General features: G+C 42.5%; 1 protein-coding gene across 2 annotated transcripts in view; it reads left to right on the forward strand.

The window, feature by feature from the left end:
• cdan1 (codanin 1) overlaps positions 1–21,592 on the forward strand; it is an 85,132-nt gene that overhangs the window by 17,909 nt on the left and 45,631 nt on the right. Inside the window, exons 6-12 of one of the 2 annotated variants that reach the window (XM_067991122.1) lie at positions 422–497; positions 2,255–2,375; positions 2,811–2,920; positions 6,683–6,772; positions 15,476–15,551; positions 16,386–16,591; positions 19,025–19,139. In XM_067991122.1, the coding sequence (XP_067847223.1) occupies positions 422–497; positions 2,255–2,375; positions 2,811–2,920; positions 6,683–6,772; positions 15,476–15,551; positions 16,386–16,591; positions 19,025–19,139 (794 nt within the window). The remainder of the gene's footprint in view (positions 1–421; positions 498–2,254; positions 2,376–2,810; positions 2,921–6,682; positions 6,773–15,475; positions 15,552–16,385; positions 16,592–19,024; positions 19,140–21,592) is intronic. The other variant, XM_067991124.1, reaches the window with a different exon arrangement.

Here is a 21,592-nt window from a genome sequence, read left to right on the forward strand (position 1 = left end):
CCAGGCTGACACTCCAGTGCAGTACTGAAGGAGTGCTGCACTGTCGGAGGTGCCATCTTGCGGATGAGATGTTAAACCGAAGCCCCGTCTGCCCTCCCAGGTGGATGTAAAAGATCCTGTGGCGCAATTCGAAGAGGAGCAGGGGTCTGCCTGGGGTCCTGGCCAATATTTATCCCTTGCCCAACATCACTAAAACAGATTATCTGCGCATTGTCACATTGCTGATTGTGGGAGCTTGCTGTGTGCAAATTGGCTGGCCCGTCTCCTTACGTACACTTCAAAAGTACTTCATTGGCTGTAAAGCACTTCCGGATGTCCTGAGATCGTGAAAGGCGCTATATAAATGCAAGTCTGTCTTCTTTACCTCAACTGGCTTTTATAATTAGTTCTACGTCTAAATGTAAGATGATTTATTTTCCAGATGTGGAAAGGCAGTACTTCAGAAGTGTGCATAATTGCATCTATTTTGCTGTCAGAGTTCTGGAAACGCAGTTCACGTGAGTTTTGTCCCCCCTTTATTGAACTTGCACTGTTTTATAATTGAAGATACAAGTACTGTACAAATGGATAAGATTTACCTTGGCTACACATGTTTTGGTAACTTTTGAGGTGAGGTTGTTCCCAATAATGGACTCGCCAGGGAGAAGGGAAATAAAAACTTTAGGGTTCATTATCAAGGACAGGTGTTTAGTGAGAGGGAACCTGCATACCCAGCCTTTCTCTAAAGAATGAAGCTTTTTTTGGAATGTATGTGCACATTGGTGATCTGAGAACAATGAATTATTGGGATTGAATGGTGCATACTGTCCTTTCAACTTCGTGTCTGCATGGTCCTCAATGGTGCTTCAATCTGCAGCACGAAACAGCCCATAATTCTGCACCAAACCAGCAGCCTTGCTCAAAGAGGCCCAAGGGATGGTTTGTGTGGAGAAATTAAAGGGAAGATCACAGTGGTGTATTGCAATTGTCAAGCTTTTCTGAGGTGGGGGTTAAGTGCAGAGAGAGCTTTACTCCACATTTGGCCCATGCTGCGTCTGATGTTGATGCTTAGATCCAAAGGGGATAAATATTCCAGTTCCAGGGCGTAAAGTTTCCATAGATCTCCCCCGTCCCACTCAATTCTCAGTTATGTCTATCCCCATTTCTAGTTTGTTTCGCCAGTTCCTTGTTCACTATCAAGTCTAATAGTCCTGGACAACAGCATATATAACTGGACAACTAAATGAGGCCTGTATTTCTTCTTTAGTAATTCCTGCTCCACTGTTCAGATATCAAGGATGAGATGGGTTGTAGGTAAGTGTCGCTCAGAGTGTGCTTTATATGCTGTATCTTAGGGGAAAAAAATCTCCCAGTCTATTCTTTTATAGTTAATGGATGAATTCAGACAGCAACTTCATCTATTTGAGTGGTGAGTTTTTTAAATGATGGAAGAGACTAATAAGGAATGCTTTCAGTTGAATTTGTGAGTGTTTGACAGGTGTCGGATACAGATAGTTTCAGGGATAGCTCCCTTAATTTATTTCGTCAAATGCCCGGTGTGAAACAGAACTGCACAGACACCAACAATTTGCATTTATATAGCGCCGTTAATGTCGTAAAACGTAAAGGCGTTTCATCAGAATGTTATCAAACAAAAATTTGACACCGAGCACTGTAAGGAGTCATTAGGACTGGTGACAAAAAGGTCAAAGAGGTAGGTTTTAAGGAGTGTCTTAAAGGAGGATAGCGAGGTGGAGAGGTTTAGGGAGAGAATTCCAGAGCTTAGGGCCTAGGCAGCTAAAGGCACGGCCGCCAATGGTTGAGGTCTAGGATTGAACGGCTCCCTGATGGCTCCGTTGTTGGTAGCCCAGTATAGACTGAACTGCACAAAGAGGGAAAGTGAAATCCAGTCCTTGGTCCTTGCAGAGTAAGCTGATCTCAGTTGTGGGGGAGTGATGGGACTAGAGAAGAAGAAGAAACAGAGTTCCTGCCCCCAATTGCTAACCAATGAACCCCACTGGAAAGTACATACGTGTTAGATGTTGTGATGATGCCCCCCACAGTTGAATAACCTGCAAATTCTCACTTGAAGAACAGCCACTTTACTGCTGTATCAGAGAAGAGCTGGCGCCAGTGGCCTCTATGGCATAGGTCATGAGAGGAAGTTTTTGAGAAAACCTCCTGGAAAATGTTAGCGTAGAAAATGATATGAGATGGAATAATGTGAATCGCATTCGCTCAAATTAAAACATTTTTTTTGTTTTACTTTTTGTAGGATTATTTCCTATTTAGATAAGGGGACTATAAGGCTTCTTGCAGAGAATGACCGACTTGGTATGTTCTCTGCTTCATTACGTGACCAGTTGACCCGTGCCAATGAGGTCAGCACTGCCCAGGTGAGATTTTACTGCTGTCTAATGGTAGGTTGTGGTAATCTGAATGTTTGTTTTTTTTAGAATCAGCTGTTTACTTAAATTTTTCCATTAAGTGGATTTCTTAGCAACAGACCATCCATCTTCCTTTATTACCATGAAATTATAACTGAAATTTGTTGCTTCCCAGTTTTTAAAGAATCCAGCCTTCGTATTGCTTCTCCAGCTGTAGGTCTTCCTTGGTTTTGCAGTTGAGTTCTTGAATGAAATAGTGTGTGATGCCTGCATCTTGCTGCAAACATAGGTGACAATCTCCCCCCCCCCCCCCCCCCCCCCAGGAAATATTAAAATATGAATGTCCTCATTTTAGATTCTTGATTGAGACATCCTGCCCATAATGTGGTTTACCTTCACTAAAGAATAGCCATGTTATTTCAGTGTTAACTGCTTGTTTTCCAGGTATCACTCACTCTCCCTTCAGTCATACAGTCTGTTCCATTCGAGCCTGAAACTGACACCCGATCAAATTTTACCAGTGACAGAGCGTTTCAGAATTTCAAGAAGCAAAGGTACAGAACCTGTCTTGTCATAAATACAACGCAAACATAGGAACAGGAGGGGGCCATTCAGCCCCTTGAGCCTGTTCCACCATTGAATTAGATCATGACTGATCTGATCAGTCAGATGGTTAATGCTTGTTAACTAGCTTTAATGCTTCGAAAGAAAGAAAGAGACTTGCATTTATATAGTGCCTTTCACAACCTCAGGCCGTCCCAATGCGCTTTGCAGCCAGTGAAGTACTTTTGAAGTGTAGTTACTGTTGTAATGTAAGAAGCACGGCAAGGTCCCACTAACAGAAATGTGATAATGAGCAGATAATCTGTTTTTAGTGATGTTAGTTGAGGGATAAATATATGGACACCAGTGAGTACTCCCCTGCTGTTCCTTGAAATAGTGACAATCTAATATGGGTTTAACAATGCATTCTATTCCTTTGCATTGTGATTCCAATGATCACCAAATTAGCTTATTATTGTGATACAGCTTTAGAACGCTTATGCTTTCAATGTTCTTTTCAAGATATATTTTCAAAAAGGAATTAGATGCAATGTGATCACATCTATGAAACAAAAATGAAATAATGCACTGGGATGGTAAAAACAAGTTTTGATAAAAAGATATTTGAGGTTTTTTATTATCTCTTTGTAAGGGATGTGTCAGCCATTGCTGAGTGGTAGCATTCTTGCCTCTGAGTCAGAAGGTTGTGGGTTCAAGTCCAACTCCAAAGACTTGAGCACAAAATCTAGGCTGAAACTTCAGTGCAGTACTGAGGGAGTGCTGCACTGTCGGAGGTGCCGTCTTTCAGATGAAACGTTAAAGCAACGCCTGCCCTCTCAGGTGGGCGTAAAAGATCCCATGGCATAATTTTGAATAAGAGCAGGGGAGTTCTCCCCGGTGTCCTGGCCAATATTTATCCCTCAACCAACATCATTAAAACAGTCACATTGCTGTTTGTGGGACCTTGCTGTGTGCAAATTGGCTGCCGTGTTTCCTACACTAGACTGATTAGGGACTAAAAAGGAGATCATCTTGTGGAGGCAGAGGACATGGCTGAGGTACTAAATGAATACTTTGCATCGGTCTTCACTAGAGAAGAGGATGCTGCTGTTCAAAATCATGACTGGTTTAGATAAAGAGAAACTGTTCCCATTGGCAGAAGGACCGAGAACCAGAGGACACAGATTTAAGGTGATTGGCAAAAGAACCAAAGGTGACATGAAGAAAAACTTTTTTAAGCAGCGAGTGTTATGATTTGGAATGCACTGCCTGAGGGAGTGGTGGATGCAGATTCAATCGTGGCTTTCAAAAAGGAATTGGATAAATATTTGAAGGGGAAAAAAATTTGCAGGGCTACAGCGAAAGCGGGGAATGAGACTAACTGGTTTGCTCTTAGAAAGGGCCGGAACGGGCTCGATGGGCCGAGTGGCAGTCACCTGTGCTGTAATGATTCTATGTTTGTAGCAGTAAAGGAGGAGATAGTAGTGATATTAGGTACGATAAAAATAGAGAAAGAGGAGGTACTTAAAAGATTGGCAGTACTCAATGTAGATAAGTCACCCGGTCCGGATGGGATGCATTCTAGGTTACTGAGGAAAGTAAGGGTGGAAATTGCGGAGGCTCTGGCCACAATCTTCCAATCCTCCTTAGATCTGGGGGCAGTGCCAGAGGACTGGAAGATTGCAAAAGTTATACCCCGTTCAAAAAAGGGGAGAGGGATAAACCCGGCAATTACAGGCCAGCCAGCCTAACGTGGGTGGTGGGGAAACTTGTAGAGACAATAATCCGGGACAAAATTAATTGGCCATTGGAAAAGTATGGGCTAACAAATGAAAGTCAGCACAGATTTGTTAAAGGAAAATCATGTTTGACAATTTGATTAAATTCTTTGAAGTAATGGAAAGGGTTGATGAGGGTAGTGCGCTTGATGTTCTGTATATGGACTTTCAAAAGGCATTTAATAAAGTACCACATAATAGATTTCTAAGCAAAATTGAAGCCCATGGGATTAAAGAGACAGTGGCAGCGTAGATACAAAATTGGCAATGGAACAGAAAGCAGAGAGTAATGTTGTTTTTCAGACTGGAGGGAAGTATACAGTGGTGGTCCCCAGGGGTCAGTATTCGTACCACTTCTCTTTCTGATATATATTAATGACCTAAACTTGGATATAGAGGGTATAATTTCAAAGTTTACAGATGACACAAAACTCGGAAATGTAGTAAACCATGTGGAGGATAGTAACAGACCTCAGGAGGACATGGACAGACTGGTGAAATGGGCAGACACATGGCAGATGAAATTTAACACAGAGGAGTGTGCAGTGATACATTTGGTAGGAAGAAAGAGGAGAGGCAATATAAACTAAATGGTACAATTTTAAAGGGAGTGCAGGAACAGAGAGATGCCTGGAAGTGTATGTACACAAATAAGTGGCAAGTGACATTCGCACCAGACAAGTGCCAGCCAATGACACCTCCCCTTGACATTCAATGGCATTACCATCATTGAATCCCCCACCATCATCAATATCCTGGGGGTCACCATTGACCAGAAACTTAACTGGACCAGCCACATAAATACTGTGGCTACAAGAGCAGGTTATTGGCTGGGTATTCTGCGGCGAGTGACTCACCTCCTGACTCCCCAAAGCCTTTCCACCATCTACAAGGCACAAGTCAGGAGTGTGATGGAATACTCTCCACTTCCCTGGATGAGTGCAGCTTCAACAATATTCAAGAAGCTCGACACCATCCAGGACAAAGCAGCCCGCTTGATTGGCACCCCATCCACCACCCTAAACATTTACTCCCTCCACCACTGGAGCACCGTGGCTGCAGTGTGTACCATCTACAAGATGCACTGCAGCAATTCACCAAGACTTCTTCGACAGCACCTCCCAAACCTGCGACCTCTACCTCCTAGAAGGACAAGGGCAGCAGGCACATGGGAACAACACCACCTGCACACACCATCCTGACTTGGAAATTTATCGCCATTCCTTCATCGTCACTGGGTCAAAATCCTGGAACTCCCTTCCTAACAGCACTGTGGGAGCACCTTCACCACATGGACCGCAGCGGTTAAAGAAGACGGCTCACCACCACCTTCTTGAGGGCAATTAGGGGTGGGCAATAAATGGTGGCCTCACCAGCAACGCCCACATCCCATGAACGAATAAAAAAAAACTTTGAAGGTGGCAGGACGTTGAGAAGAATGTTAAAAAAGCACATGGGATCTTGGGCTTTATAAATAGAGGCATAGAGTACAAAAGCAAGGAAGTTATGCTAAACCTTTATAAAACACTGGTTAGGCCGCCACTGGAGTATTGTGTTCAGTTCTGGGTACCACACTTTAGGAAGGTTGTCAAGGCCTTAGAGAGGGTGCAGAAGAGATTTATTAGAATGATATCAGGGATGAGGGACTTCAGTTATGTGGAGAGACTGGAAAAGCTGGGGCTGTACTCCTTAGATTAGAGAAGGTTAGGGGGAGATTTGATAGAGGTGTTCAAAATCATGAACTGTTTTGATGGAGTAAATAAGGAGGAACTGGTCCAGTGGCAGAAGGGTCGGTAACCAGAGGAGCCAGATTTAAGGTGGTCGGCAGAAGAGCCAGAGGTGACTTGAGGAAACATATTTTTACGCAGTGAGTTGTAATGATCTGGAGTGCGCTGCCTGATGCACTAATGAAAGAAAAGATGGGATGTTTTAAGGTTCCATAGTCCTACAATGCAAGTGCTGAGTGAAGAGCAGTATCCCTTCACTATCTTCCAGAGATGTCTTTTACGAATTGCTGCGTGAGTGGGAGGACAAGCATACGAATCCTGGTTGGGAGTTTGAAAGAGCACTGGGACTTCGAATCAGGTATGGCAGCCTTCTCTTCTGTTCACCATTCTTATGTTGGAAAGGAGATCAGGAACTGAAAATAGTTTGAGTATTCTGGTACAACCATGAAATAAAAGAATTGAGACACTTTTTTAGGTAATCCAGTTTTGGACATGAAACCATGAAGTGACAGCAAAACAAATCAGTATTAAATATTTCATTGGTCAGTTACTGTGTGGATAAATTTTCAGGCTTACCAGAAGCAGAGAATTGTAGGAGAGGAGTTGCATACCAGAGGGCAGTCTTTTTGTCTGAGTTTCGTCTGCTTCGTAAAGAATTCTCAGTCATACTATTCTGTTCCATCAATTACAGGTTTATTGGAGTCGTGATATTTATCTTGGAAATTTATCGTGCGACAGGGACACTGCCATACCAGTTCCTAGTCAGACTTTCATTAAATGAGTTTGTTGTTTTAAACATCTCAAAAACTAAGCTGTGTCTTAAACGTCCTGTTAGAGGTATGATGAGAGCAGTGCGTGAAACTGACTGGATTTTGAGAAGTGTTTGAAGGATTCTGATTCCAACTATTGTCCCTTACCATGGTGTCCCTCAGGGTTCGGTATTGGGACCACTGCTCTTTTTGATCTATATTAATAACCTGGACTTGGGTTTACAGGGTGTAACTTCAAGGTTTGCGGATGACACAAAGCTTGGAAATGTAGTAAATAGTGAGGAGTAGCAGACTTCAGGAGGACTTAGTCTGGTGAAATGGGCAGACAAATGACACATGTAATTGAATGTAGAGAAGTGTGAAGTGATGTATTTTGGAAGGAAAAATGAGGAGATGCAATATAAACTAAATGGTACAATTTTAAAGGGGGTGCAGGAACAGAGATCTGGGGGAGTATGTACACAAATTTTTGAAGGCAGCAGGACAAGTTCAGAAGGCTGTTTGTAAAAAAAAACATACAGAATCCATGCTTTATAAATCGAGGCATAGAGTACAAAAGCAAGGAAGTGATGGTAAACCTTTGTAAATCACTAGTTAGACCTCAGCTGGAGTATTGTGTTCAATTCTGGGCACCAGAGTTTAGGAAGGATGTCAAGGCCTTGGAGAGGTGTGCAAAGGAGATTTCCCAGAATGGTACCAGGGATGAGGGAATTCAGTTATGTGGAGAGATAGGAGAAGCTGGAATTATTCTTCTTAGAACAAAGAAGGTTAAGGAGAGATTTAATGGAGGTGTTCAAAATTACGAGTGGCTTTGATAAGAATAAATGGGGAGAAACTGTTTCCAGTGGCAGGAGGGTTGGTAACCAGAGGGGATAGACTTAAGATAATTGGCAAAAAATCCAGGGGGGAGATGAGAATTTTTTTTTACACAGCATGTTGTTATGATCTGGAATGCACTGCCTGAAAGTGTGGTGGAAGCAGATTCAGTAGTAATTTTCAAAAGGGAATTGGATAAATATTTAAAAAGGAAAAATTTGCAGGACTATGGGGTAAGAGCAGGGGACCAGGACTAATTGGATAGCTCTTTCAAAAAGCCAGCACAGACACGATGGGCCGAATGGCCTCCTGTGATGATGATTCAGTGCGTTTCCGCCTTCTGTGTCTCAGTGCATGGTAACATCCTCTTTTTGTAATTCTCCAGCATTTTGAGCGTTTGATCCAGATAAAATGTTTGGGAGTTGCTCTTTTTTCTTTTTCTTTCCCTTCCCTTTTCTCCAGTGAAATAACGTAAACTGAGCATCTACTTAGAAATGTAAAGGTTTATGTACCAGCTTCATCGTCCCCTTCTAGTGCATCCACCCTTTCAAAGGTAGTGTGCCGAAACTTGCCTAATGTATTATGAACATTATCAATGAGTTATACAGGAATAAAGTAAGATGCTGAGCTGCATCCGAGTGTTCAATGTTGGGACATGTAGGCAGGAAAAGGGTTAAATGTATTTTTAAAAACATTTGAAGACAGAATCTTATGCGTTTACTTTCCCTACTGGAAAGCTGGGTCCAAGAAAAGATAAGCAACTGTATGCTTATCTTTTCCAGTATGAAAGAACCCATATATGGTACTGTGTGAGACTGAATGTAGTGGGTCCAGTGACCTTGAATGAGGAAGATGTATGGGAAAGTGAAGGAAAAGCATTTTGAGATGAAGTCGTCACCAGTGTCAATCAATGCTTATTTGTATGTGTGTGTGTGTGTGTGTGTGTGTGTGTGTGTATAGTGTTTTATATGTTTTTTTTTTTATTCGTTCACGGGATGTGGGCGTCGCTGGCAAGGCCGGCATTTATTGCCCATCCCTAATTGCCCTCGAGAAGGTGGTGGTGAGCCGCCTTCTTGAACCGCTGCAGTCCGTGTGATGACGGTTCTCCCACAGTGCTGTTAGGAAGGGAGTTCCAGGATTTTGACCCAGCGACAATGAAGGAACGGCGATATATTTCCAAGTCGGGATGGTGTGTGACTTGGAGGGGAACCTGCAGGTGGTGTTGTTCCCATGCGCCTGCTGCCCTTGTCCTTCTAGTTGGTGGAGGTCGCGGGTTTGGGAGGTGCTGTCGAAGAAGCCTTGGCGAGTTGCTGCAGTGCATCCTGTGGATGGTACACACTGCAGCCACAGTGCGCCGGTGGTGAAGGGAGTGAATGTTTAGGGTGGTGGATGGGGTGCCAATCAAGCGGGCTGCTTTATCTTGGATGGTGTCGAGCTTCTTGAGTGTTGTTGGAGCTGCACTCATCCAGGCAAGTGGAGAGTATTCCATCACACTCCTGACTTGAGCCTTGTAGATGGTGGAAAGGCTTTGGGGAGTCAGGAGGTGAGTCACTCGCCGCAGAATACCCAGCCTCTGACCTGCTCTCGTAGCCACAGTATTTATATGGCTGGTCCAGTTAAGTTTCTGGTCAATGGTGACCCCCAGGATGTTGATGGTGGGGGATTCGGCGATGGTAATGCCGTTGAATGTCAAGGGGAGGTGGTTAGACTCTCTCTTGTTGGAAATGGTCATTGCCTGGCACTTATCTGGCGCGAATGTTACTTGCCACTTATGAGCCCAAGCCTGGATGTTGTCCAGGTCTTGCTGCATGCAGGCTCGGACTGCTTCATTATCTGAGGGGTTGCGAATGGAACTGAACACTGTGCAGTCATCAGCGAACATCCCCATTTCTGACCTTATGATGGAGGGAAGGTCATTGATGAAGCAGCTGAAGATGGTTGGGCCTAGGACACATACATGTATACATGTAAATATAATGTTTTATATAATGTTTTATACGTTTGTGTATATGTTTTGTGTATATGTTTTGTATACATGTGTATATGTTTTGTATACAGAGGCATATATGTATACAGAGGCATATATGTTTTTTGTATGCGGGGGGTGTGTTTGTGTGTATAGTTTAGAGATGTAGTTGCATGCCTTATTAGTACATTTAGATTAGTGATTTGTAGCTCAGAATATAAGTTATAAAAGGTGGCAAGTTGTAACAGGCCTTTGGATTTAACCCGGGAAAGTTTGAGCTCAAGAACTGTATATTTGATAGACCTCGAGTCCCCGAGTCGGGTTTGCTTGATTTGTAAGTATTTCACCTTATTTGGAGAGTTAAACTTTGAATAAGCGAAACTTTGAATGAACGCGCCTAAAGCTAGCTAGCTAACAATGACAACAGTGTGTGGACTGGATGCAGGTGGGTGCAGTCGATAGCAGGAGTGCAACTACACTTGTCCTTAGGTTGGTTCTATTTATTTTAATAATTGGGTTTTGAAAAGAAATAGTCAGCCCCCTGCCAGTTTTATTCTGGAATTTGTTAATAGAGTGGATGAATTGGAGTGACTGTGGGTGCTTAATTTCTTCCCCTATCATAGAAGTATTTGGTTAGCAGTCAGCAAAACACTTGGCCGGTGACTGAAAATCATACGCAGCCTATGTTTTGTCTGGAATAGTGGATGCTGAGACAAATAAGGATAAGTCCCGCTTTGTTTTCTCTGCTTATTTTCCAGCCAGTAGAGAATGCCATGTGTATATAGGAACGTAGGAATTGCTAGACGAAGAAAGTCCAAGGTCCATCTAGTTCACCACCTACCATCTTGGTCATCGCAGGATACAACGATAATGCAGTTGTTGACTAAATCATAGCTATCAATCTCTATCAATGAACCTACAACAGAGGGGTTGCACCTCAACAAAGCTGGGACCAATGTCCTCATGGGGAGGTTAACCAGTGCTGTGGGTGAGGGATTAAATTAATTTGGCAGGGGGATGGGCACCAGGATGAAACAGTAGAGAGGAGAAACAAGGTGCACAGAGGACTGGAAGGAACAAATAGAACTAGAGTAAAGAATAGTTCAGAAATGGGGAGGGATCAGACAGTGGGCGAATGTGAGGTAGTCTAAGATGAGTTTTGAGTGCATGTGCATAGATGCATGTAGCCTGGGAAATGAAGTTGGTGAGCTGCAGGCTCAAGTCGCCACATGGGACTATGATAGAGTGGCAATTGCAGAGACCTGGTTCAAAGAAAGGGAGGATTGGGAACTTAATATTCCTGGCTACAAGGTATTTAGGAAAGATAGGGGGTGGGGTGGGGGGGGGGGGGCGCGCAGTGATGGCAGTGTTGCTGAAGGAAACTATTATAGCACTGGAAAGGGATGATGTAATTGAGGGGCCAAAGACAGAATCTATTTGGTTAGAATTAAGGAGCAATAGAGGAGCTATTACTGGGTGTGTACTAAGGCCACCAAATAGTGGGAAGGAGATAGAGCAGCAAATTTTCAGGCAAATTACAGAAAGATGCAAAAACAATAGAGTAGTGATAATGGACTTCAATTATCCGAATATAGACTGGGAAAATAACAGTGTGAAGGACAAAGACGGGGAGGAATTCCTGAAATGTGTACAAGAAAACTTTCTGGAACAGTGTGTTTCCAGCCCAACCAGGAAGGAAACAGTGCTGGAGAATGAAGGGGGCGAGTGGAGTATGTTTCAGTGGGGGAGCATTTAGGGAACTGTGATCATAATATCATTAGGTTTAGAATAGTTATGGAAACTAGGGATTAAGGGACTATCAAATGTGAAAATACTTAACTGGAGGAGACCTAATTTCAGTGAGTTAAAAAGGAATCTTGCCCAGGAGAATTGGAATCAAAAATTGGTAGGCAAAACGGTAATTGAACAATGGGAGGCCTTCGAGGAGGAGATGGTTCGGCTATACACTAGACAGTCCCACGAGGGGGAAAGGAAGGGTAAACAAAACTAGAGCTCCCTGGATGACTAAAGATATAGAGTTTAAATTGAAACAAAAAAGGAGGCTTATGACAAATGTAAGGTTCATAATACAGTAGAGAACCAAGCTAAATACGGAAAGTACAGAGGAGATCTAAAAAAGGAAATAAGAGGGGCAAAGAGAGAGTATGAGAATAGATTAGCTGCTAACATAAAAGGGAACCCAAAGGCCTTTAGAAACATATAAATAGTCAAAGGAAGGGTGGGGCCGATCAGGGACAAAAAATGAGATCATCTTGTGGAGGCAGAGGTACTAAATGAATACTTCGCATCGGTCTTCACTAGAGAAGAGGGTGCTGCCATTGTAGCAGCAAAGGAGGAGGTAGTAGCGATAGTGGATAAAAATAGATAACGGGGAGGTACTTAAAAGATTGGCAGTGCTCAAAGTTTGTAAAAGTCACCCAGTTCAGATGGGATGCGTCCTAGGTTACTGAGGGAAGTAAAGGTGGAAATTGCGGAGGCTCTGGCCACAATCCTCCTTTAGATATGGGGACGGAGCCGGAGGACTGGAGGATTGCAAATGTCACACCTTTGTTCAAAAAAGGGGAGAGGGATAAGCCCGGCAATTACAGGCCAGTCAGCCTAATGACTGTGGTTGGGAAACTTTGAGACACAATAATCCGGGACAAAATTAATTGGCACTTGGAAAGTATGGGCTGATAAATGAAAGTCAGCACTGATTTGTTAAAGGAAAATCATCAACCCTCTCCGTTACTCTTTGATGAAGTAACGGAGAGGATTGATGAGGGGAGAGCGATTGATGTGTATATGGACTTGCATAAGGCTTTGATAAAGTACCACATAATAGACATGTTGGCAGAATTAAAATCCATGGGATTAAAGGGACAGTGGCAGCTTGGATGAAAAAATTGTCAAAGGGATAGAAAGCAAAAAGTAGTGGTGAACGGTTGTTTTTCAGACTAGAGGGAAGTATACAGTGATGTTCCACAGGGGTCAGTATTAGGACCACTGCCCTTTTTGATATATATTAATGTCTTGGACTTGGGTGTAGAGGATATAATTTCAAAGTTTGCAGATGATATGAAACTCAGAAATGCAATGAACAATGTGAAGGATAGTAACAGACTTCACGAGGACATAGATAGACTGGTGAAATGGCCAGACACATGGCAGATGAAATTTAATGCAAAGAAGTGTGAAGTGATACATTTTGGTAGGAAGAATGAGGAGAGGCAATATAAACTAAATGGTACGATTTTAAAGGAAGTGCAGGAACAGAGATCAGGGGGGTGAAAGTACAGAAATCTTTGAAGGTGGCAGAATAAGTTGAGAAGACTGTTAACAAAACATATGGGTTCCTGGGCTTTATTAATAGAGATATAGAGTACAAAAGCAAGGAAGTTATGCTAAACCTTTATAAAACACTGGTTAGGCCCCAGCTGGAGTATTGTGTTCAATTCTGAGCACCACTCTTTAGGAAGGATGTCAAGGCCGTAGAGGGTGCAGAAGAGATTTACTGGAATGGTACCGGGGATGAGGGACTTTGGTTATGTGAAGAGACTGGAGAAGCTATCCTTCGAACAGAGATGGTTAAAGGGAGATTTAATAAAGGTGTTCAAAATCATGAACGGTTTTGATAGAGTAAATAAGGAGAAACTGTTACCAGTGGCAGAAGGGTCGGTTACCAGAGGACACAGATTTAAGGTGATCGGCAAAAGAACCAGAGGTGACATGAGATTTTTTTTATGCAGCGCATTGTAATGATCTCTAATACACTGCCTGAAAGGGTGGTGGAAGCAGCAAGAATCAAAGTACAGTAACTTTTCAAAGAATAGTAACTTTCAAAAGGGAATTCGATAGAAACTTGAAGGGGAAAACTTTACTGGGCTATGAAGAGCAAGGAACGGAATGGGACTAATTGGATAACTCTAAGAACCGGCACAGGCACATTGGGCCGAATGGCAGCCTCCTGTGCTGTACCTTACATGATGCTATGACCCAGACATGAGGCAAGGAAATCCCCAGTGGTTGGAGAGCTTTGAGAATTATAGGTCTAAAGTCACCTGTTCCTCCCAAGCCTGTTACACTTACCACATGTCATGTCTCAAATTACTCATAGATCCTAAAATGTCATTTTCTGAAAGAAATCTACCTAATTTATATTTGAATGAATCAATACTAACTGCTTCCATTGTCTCCCTAGGGAATCGGTTCCATAAATTGCCCACTCGCTGACTGAAATATTGTTTCCGCAGATTCGTTTTGAATTTACCCCCTTTAAGTGCCAGGCAATGACCATCTCCAAAAAGAGAGTGTCTAACCACCTCCCCTTGACATTCAACGGCATTACCATCACCAAATCCCCCACCATCAACATCCTGGGGGTCACCATTGATCAGAAACTTAACTGGACCAGTCACATAAATACTGTGGCTACAAGAGCAGGTCAGAGACTGGGTATTCTGTGGCGAATGACTCACCTCCTGACTCCTCAAAGGCTTTCCACTATCTACAAGGCACAAGTCAGGAGTGTGATGGAATACTCTCCACTTGCCTGGATGAGTGCAGCTCCAACAACACTCAAGAAGCTCGTCACCATCCAGGACAAAGCAGCCCACTTGATTGGCACCCCATCCACCACCCTAAACATTCACTCCCTTCACCACCGGCGCACCGTGGCTGCAGTGTGTATCATTTACAGGATGCACTGCAGCAACTTGCCAAGGCTTCTTCGACAGCACGTCCCAAACCCGCGACCTCTACCACCAAGAAGGACAAGGGCAGTAGGCACATGGGAACAACACCACCTGCACATTCCCCTCCAAGTCACACGTTCCCGACTTGGAAATATATCGCCGTTCCTTCATCGTCACTGGGTCAAAATCCTGGAACTCCCTTCCTGACGGCACTGTGGGAGAACCTTCACCACACAGACTGCAGCGGTTCAAGAAGGCAGCTCACCACCACCTTCTCGCGGGCAATTAGTGATGGGCAATAAATGCTGGTCTTGCCAGCGACGCCCACATCCCATGAACAAATTTTTTTTAAAGCGCAATCCGTGTCCTCTGTGTTCTGGACAAGGTGAAACAGCTTGTCATGGTCCACATTATCTAGTCCCCTTAGAATCCTAAAAACAGCAATCGCATTACCTCTCAACCTTGACTATTCCAGTGAGAACATGCCCAATTTACACAATTGCGCCTCAATCCAATCCCTCCTTCAGTATTTTTCCTAGTAGGTCTTTGCCAAATTGGTGATGAACTTCTATGCATCTTACCTCATGGTGCCCCAGCAAAACTTTCTCATGAAGTAACATTGTTCTTAAAAGCTATAAGGCCAAACAGTGAGTGCAGTGGATTGTGCTGCATGAAATGGGGAGTCCAGGCAGAAACTATGACTGAGCAAGATGATGTTGAACCCCTCAACTGGATAATTGCTGGTACTTTGCTAGCTTCTTCATATCCTGATCCATGGATGTATTCCAACTAAGCATTTTGATTATTTGTTCCAGGAACATGATGGTCAATCTAAGCACAGCTTGTAACCATAGCCACTTTGCAAGACTGTTTCAGAAACAACTGATAAGGGTGAGCATGTTGTTTGTGTTTACAGCATCCTTCATTGTTCCCAATTCTCTCCTGACAGTGATGTAGAAGCTTAGGCAGCTTTCCTAGTTAAATATTTTGATTTCTTAGTTGTGAAATGATTTAGAGGAGTAAATTATGTCTGATGGAATTTTGCAGACGAAAAACAAGACGAGATCCAGTACAGTCTGCACAAAGCTTCCCAAATTTGGTTTAAATCTCTTACTTTTGAACCACAAATTGTAAAAAAAACAATTTCTAAGTACTCTGCCATAGTCATGTGAAATGACTTTTAGAGCTGTTTAGTTGTCACATTGAAAATCAAGTGTGGTGCATAGAATGACACAGAATTTACAGCACAGAAAAAGGCCAATTGGCCCAACTGGTCTTCACCGGTGTTTATGCTTCACATGAGCCTCCTCCCACTTTACTTCATCTCACCCTATCAGCATATCCTTCTGTTTCTTTCTCCCTCATGTGTTTATCTCGCTTCCCTTTAAATGCTTCTCTGCTATTTTCCTCAACTACTCCTTGTTCCACATTCTCACCACTCTGGGTAAAGAAGTTTCTCCTGAATTCCCTATTGGATTTATTAGTGACTATCTTATATTTATGACCCTCACCCAGGAAGGCCCAGGTTTTGTACCCACACTGTGCTAAATAAGGTAATTGGCCTCATTGAACTTGAGGTAGAGGGGGGAGCAAGTATTTGAAGTACAGTTAGTTACCACCTTAAGGCTTCTGGAAAACTACCTAATCTTTAGGGCTGTTAAATTTTATTTTAATTCAGACATTCGAATCTAGATTTATGAATAATCTTCCATTTTTCTCGCATAGATGTGTAAGGGTGCAGTTGGAGTACTTGCAGGTGGTGACAATCCTGACCAGGATGTGCTTGACATGTTTGGAACAGACAACCTAACCAAACTGAAACGGCTGCAGGAGCGCTTTGTCGTGCCCCAGAATATTGGGGGCCCGTGCCCTCCTCCAGCTTTCTCGGGTTGCCAAGAGTTCTTCAGGGATTTCCTTTTGTGTGCAGGAAGGTTGGTTCTGTTTTAATTTGTTTTATTATCAGCTTCTGCTCAGGGAATAACAATTCATCGTGTTTAATTCCCTCTGGAATGTTATGATTAATCTGACTTCAGTAGCCACGTGTGGTAAAGCATCCCATATCCTAACAACCTTGGCATTTAAAAAAAAAGATTTCTCCTAAGCTCCCCCTCTCTGCTTCTAATCCTGAGTTCTGCACCCTTGTTACCAGTTCTCTTATCAGTGGAAATAATCTCTCCCTATTTACCCTCTCGCATCCTTTCGTAATTTTGAAAACTGTTGGATTTTCCCAATCTTCTTGGCTCCAATCAGCGGAGTCTTAATTCTTACCAATCTGAGAAACATATTTACTCCTACTGCTTACTCTTCGTTTTTCAACTCGCCACCTCTTCATTCTGCCAATTTACCATTAATACTTGGTGTTTTAAATTTGAAACAAGTGGCAGGTGCTTTTTGAAAGTCGGAACATATCCTAATCTGCTTTGTATGCTTGGTAATTTTCTAGAAGAATTTGGTTAAATTAGTCGAGCATGAACTATCCCTTACAAATTAGTGTTGACTGTCTTAGTCTATAACCATTCTAAATTGACTACTTGCTTAGGTATTAAAATTCCAAACACCTTTTACCCATATATCCATTGTTACTATCTTGTTATGGCAATAAGCTGTTTGGACTGCAGGTTTCACCATGTTAACTCCCCAGATTACAGCCTATGCAGAAGTTATGTTACCTCTGCCAATTGAGACACCAAATTATATAATTTATAATGGTATGCTGGTGCCACATGGTGGTGGAAGTGTCAGACTGATGGGACATGGCTTTGCATCCCTGGTCTTGGCTCTCTACTGTTGGGTTCTGTTGGGTTCTTTGTTTCAGCTAAGTTGTTAGTAGGAAGCGCCAAGATAGCGACTAAATGTGATGTGTTCCCAAAGCAAGGGAAAACAGGATCTGGATGGCACATCTCTGGATTGCTGTTGCATGTTTTGTTGATGGGTTATGCATTCGGGCACAGTTAGTACCCAGCCCAGAGAGACCATGAATTCATTTAATACTGATTTAAGGTAATTGTCAAAAGGACTAAAAGAAAATGAGAATTTTTTTTTAACGCAGCGAATTGTAATGATCTGGAATGCACTGCCTGAAAGGGTGGTGGAAGCAGATTCAATAATAACTTTCAAAAGGGATTTGGATCAATACTTAAAGGAAAAAAATTGCAATGCTATGGGGAAAGAGGGGCGAGTAGGACTAATTGAATAGCTCTTTCAAAGATGGGCCGAATGGCCGCCTCCTGTGCTGTATGATTTTATGAAAGAATAGAAAATAGGAGAACTTTTAGCTTTGTCTTGTGAGGATTTGAGAGTTGCTTTGCTATTTTTTTTTAAAAAGGTTGCGATTCAAACTGGTGATTGAATTCTCAAAGCTTTATTTCAGACAAGTATTGCAGTTTGTTTTCCAAGTGATTTAATACTAGCTAGAAGATTAATTTAAATTATTTCATTCTACTGATTGATCTGGAAAGCAGCCAATCAGGACAAGCTCCTCCCCTCTTCATTTTGGCTCCAAATTCAGTTAAAAATCAGTATATTCTGAGAAAGGTAGCAAACCATTTTTGTGGCTTAAAGATACATTGTTTCTGCAGTTCCAAGTTTTTAAACAAAAGAATGAGCTTTTATGTATTTTTAGGAGGTAAATATGATCTGGAATACACTGCATGAAAGGGTAGTGGCAGCTGCAATAACTTTCAAATGGGAATTGGATATATACTTGAAAAGGAAAAAATGCAGGGCCACGGGGAAAGAGCAGGGGAATGGGACTAATTGGATAGCTCTTTCAAAGAGCCGGCACAGGCATGATGGGCCGAATGGTGACTTCCAGTGCTGTAAGATTCTATGATTTTGACCAAAGTTTATGTTTATTAAAGACCGTAATAGTGGATAAACACAACTTCTTTTGTCAGAAACTGGCTGATGACTGGGAATATGACGGAGAGTACTTTACTGGCCTTAAAGGAGCCACAGACAGGTCAAGGGAGAAGGCTGACAGACCCTGCTCTCTTCTCCCAGGAACTCTGGGACCCTTTGCCAGTGGTCCCAGATTCAAGGTCCCCTTCTGAAAGTACTGCCAAATACCAGGGTCCCCTTCCAGTGCTCCCAAGATATTTGGCCTGCTACTAATGTTGATAAATTAGTGGCCTTGATAATACAAAATGGCTTAAAATAACATCCCTCCTCTTTTTAAAAAAAATATCCTCAACAAATATATATATCTATCTATATCCATATATATATATATCTTTCTCTGTATCCCTATCTTCATATCTATGCGTATAATCTTCACACTCACCACTCACCTCCAGTACCCAACATATGTCATTACTGCCACTTCATTCTTCTAGGACTAATTTTACATTCCTTTTCTGATGTAGCCATCAGTTAAATCAGCACTTGTCAGACACCTTGTGCCAGCAGATTTTGGAACTGGACAGCATTGCAATCCTGAGCCACGAGTCCTCAGAAGGTGAAGCGGACATGGATGAACAGGTAAAGTACTGATTTGAGTTTTTGTCAATTTTGTGTTGAGTGTCAATGATCCACAAGCATTTTCTCCTGACAAAGCATTGCTCTCTCTTTCTCCCATATATCCAAGTTTACCGATGACACAAAGATTGGTGGCAAAGTAAGTAGTGTAGACGGGAGCATAAAATTACAAAGAGACATTGATAGATTAAGTGAGTGGGGAAAAACTATGGCAGGTGGATTTCAACGCAGGTAAGTGTGAGATCTGAGTATTTTTTTATATGGTGAAAAGCTAGGAACAGTGGCGGTCTAAAGAGATTTAGGGGTCCATGTACACAGATCACTAAAATGTTGTAGTCAGGTACAAAAAATAATCAAAAAGGTTAATGGAAAGTTAGCCTTTATAACTAGAGGGCTATAACCAGACAAAGCTCTGGTTAGACCATATCTAAGTACTGTGTACAGTTCTGGGCACCACACAGTAGAAATGATATATTGGCCTTGGAAAGAGTGCAGCGCTGATTCACCAGAATGTTACCAGGGTTCCAAGGGTTAAATTATGAGGAGAGATTACATAAACTAAGCTTGTATTCCCTGGAATTTGGAAGGTAAAGGGGTGATTTGATTGAGGTTTTTAGGATTTTGAAAGGAATTAATAGAGAGAGAAACTTTTTCTGCTGATGGGGAATCGAGGACAAGAGGACATAACCTTAAAAATCAGAGCCAAGCTATTCGGGAGAAGTTAGGAAACACTTCTTCACACAAAGGGTGGTAGAAGTGTGGAACATTCTCCCACAAAAAACAGTAGATACAACTCAATTAATAATTTAAATCTGAGATCGATAGATTTTTGCTAGCCAAGGGTATTAAAGCCAAGGTGTAAATGGAGTTAGGATACAGATCAGCCATGATCTCATTGAATGGTGGAACAGGCTTGAGGGGCTGAATGGCCTCCTCCTGTTCCTATGTTGTGCAATTAAATCCTGGATGCTTCTTAATTCATAGCTTAGTTTACAATGTTATGTACATCATCGCTGTTCTTGAACTGGGAGTAATGAGCTATTCTGCTAAGCTGTTGAATAATGGTCTTTGTGTTACGATGAGCAACTTAAATATACAGCATTATGCTTGAATAATGCAAGGATGAGAAAGCATCAGGCTGAAGTGTTGGAGTGGAAAATGTGGTTATTGCAATAGATTTTTGTTGTGGGACATTTCCTAGTAATAAAAGCAAAATCTATCTAGTGGTGTAAATTGAGCCTGATGGATCACGGACATTGCAGACTCAATAAGGCAGTGTTTAATCTTTCACATGCTATGTATGGTTTAAAATGTAGGTGCTAGAATTACCAAAAATCTGGAAAACCTTTCCTGCAGAATCCCAGAATACACTCCTCTTTCCCCCTCTCCATTGAACTATAAAACTTTCATCACCTAGTGTGAATTGAAAATTAGCAGAAATAAGATTTGGGCCGTTGAGTCTGTTTTGGATCAAAAAGAAAAGCCACAAAAGCCACAAATGCTGGAAATGTGAATTCAAAACACCTGTTCGGTGGTATTGGTAATGTAATGAACTGTAGCAGCTTTTCGGAGATATTTTTCTCTCTGATTTGAATGAGGAAGCTGAATGCTGGAGATTTGTCCGGTTAGAAAATTGGGATGTGTCTTTAAAGCAACAGGATTTTTTTTATGTTTGATAGTTGATAATTAGCAAGATGAGAATTTTTTTTATGCAGTGAGTTATTATGATCTGGAATGCATTGCCAGAAAGTGTGGTGGAGCAGAATCAATAGTAACTTTCAAAAGGGAATTGAATATATACAAAATTTGCAGGGCTATGGGGAAAGAGCAGGGGAGTGGGACTAATTGGATAGCTCTTTCAAAGAGCTGGCACGGGCATTATTTTTTTATTCGTTCATGGGATGTGGGCTTCGCTGGCGAGGCCAGCAATTATTGCCCATCACTAATTGCCCTTGAGAAGGTGGTGGTGAGCTGCCTTCTTGAACCGCTGCAATCCGTGTGGTGAAGGTTCTCCCACAGTGCTGTTAGGAAGGGAGTTCCAGGATTTTGACCCAGCGACGATGAAGGAACGGCGATATATTTCCAAGTCGGGATGGTGTGTGACTTGGAGGGGAACGTCCAGGTGGTGGTGTTTCCATGTGCCTGCTGCCCTTGTCCTTCTAGGTGGTAGAGGTCACAGGTTTGGGAGGTGCTGTCGAAGAAGCCTTGGCGAGTTGCTGCAGTGCATCCTGTGGATGGTGCACACTGCAGCCACAGTGTGCCGGTGGTGAAGGGAGTGAATGTTTAGCATGGTGGATGGGGTGCCAATCAAGCGGGCTGCTTTGTCCTGGATGTTGTCGAGCTTCTTGAGTGTTGTTGGAGCTGCATTCAACCAGGCAAGTGGAGAGTATTCCATCACACTCCTGACTTGTGCCGTGTAGATGGTGGAAAGGCTTTGTGGAGTCAGGAGGTGAGTC

The sequence above is a fragment of the Heptranchias perlo genome, chromosome 10, assembly GCF_035084215.1.
Source record: "Heptranchias perlo isolate sHepPer1 chromosome 10, sHepPer1.hap1, whole genome shotgun sequence".
NCBI classification, from domain to species: Eukaryota; Metazoa; Chordata; class Chondrichthyes; order Hexanchiformes; family Hexanchidae; genus Heptranchias; species Heptranchias perlo.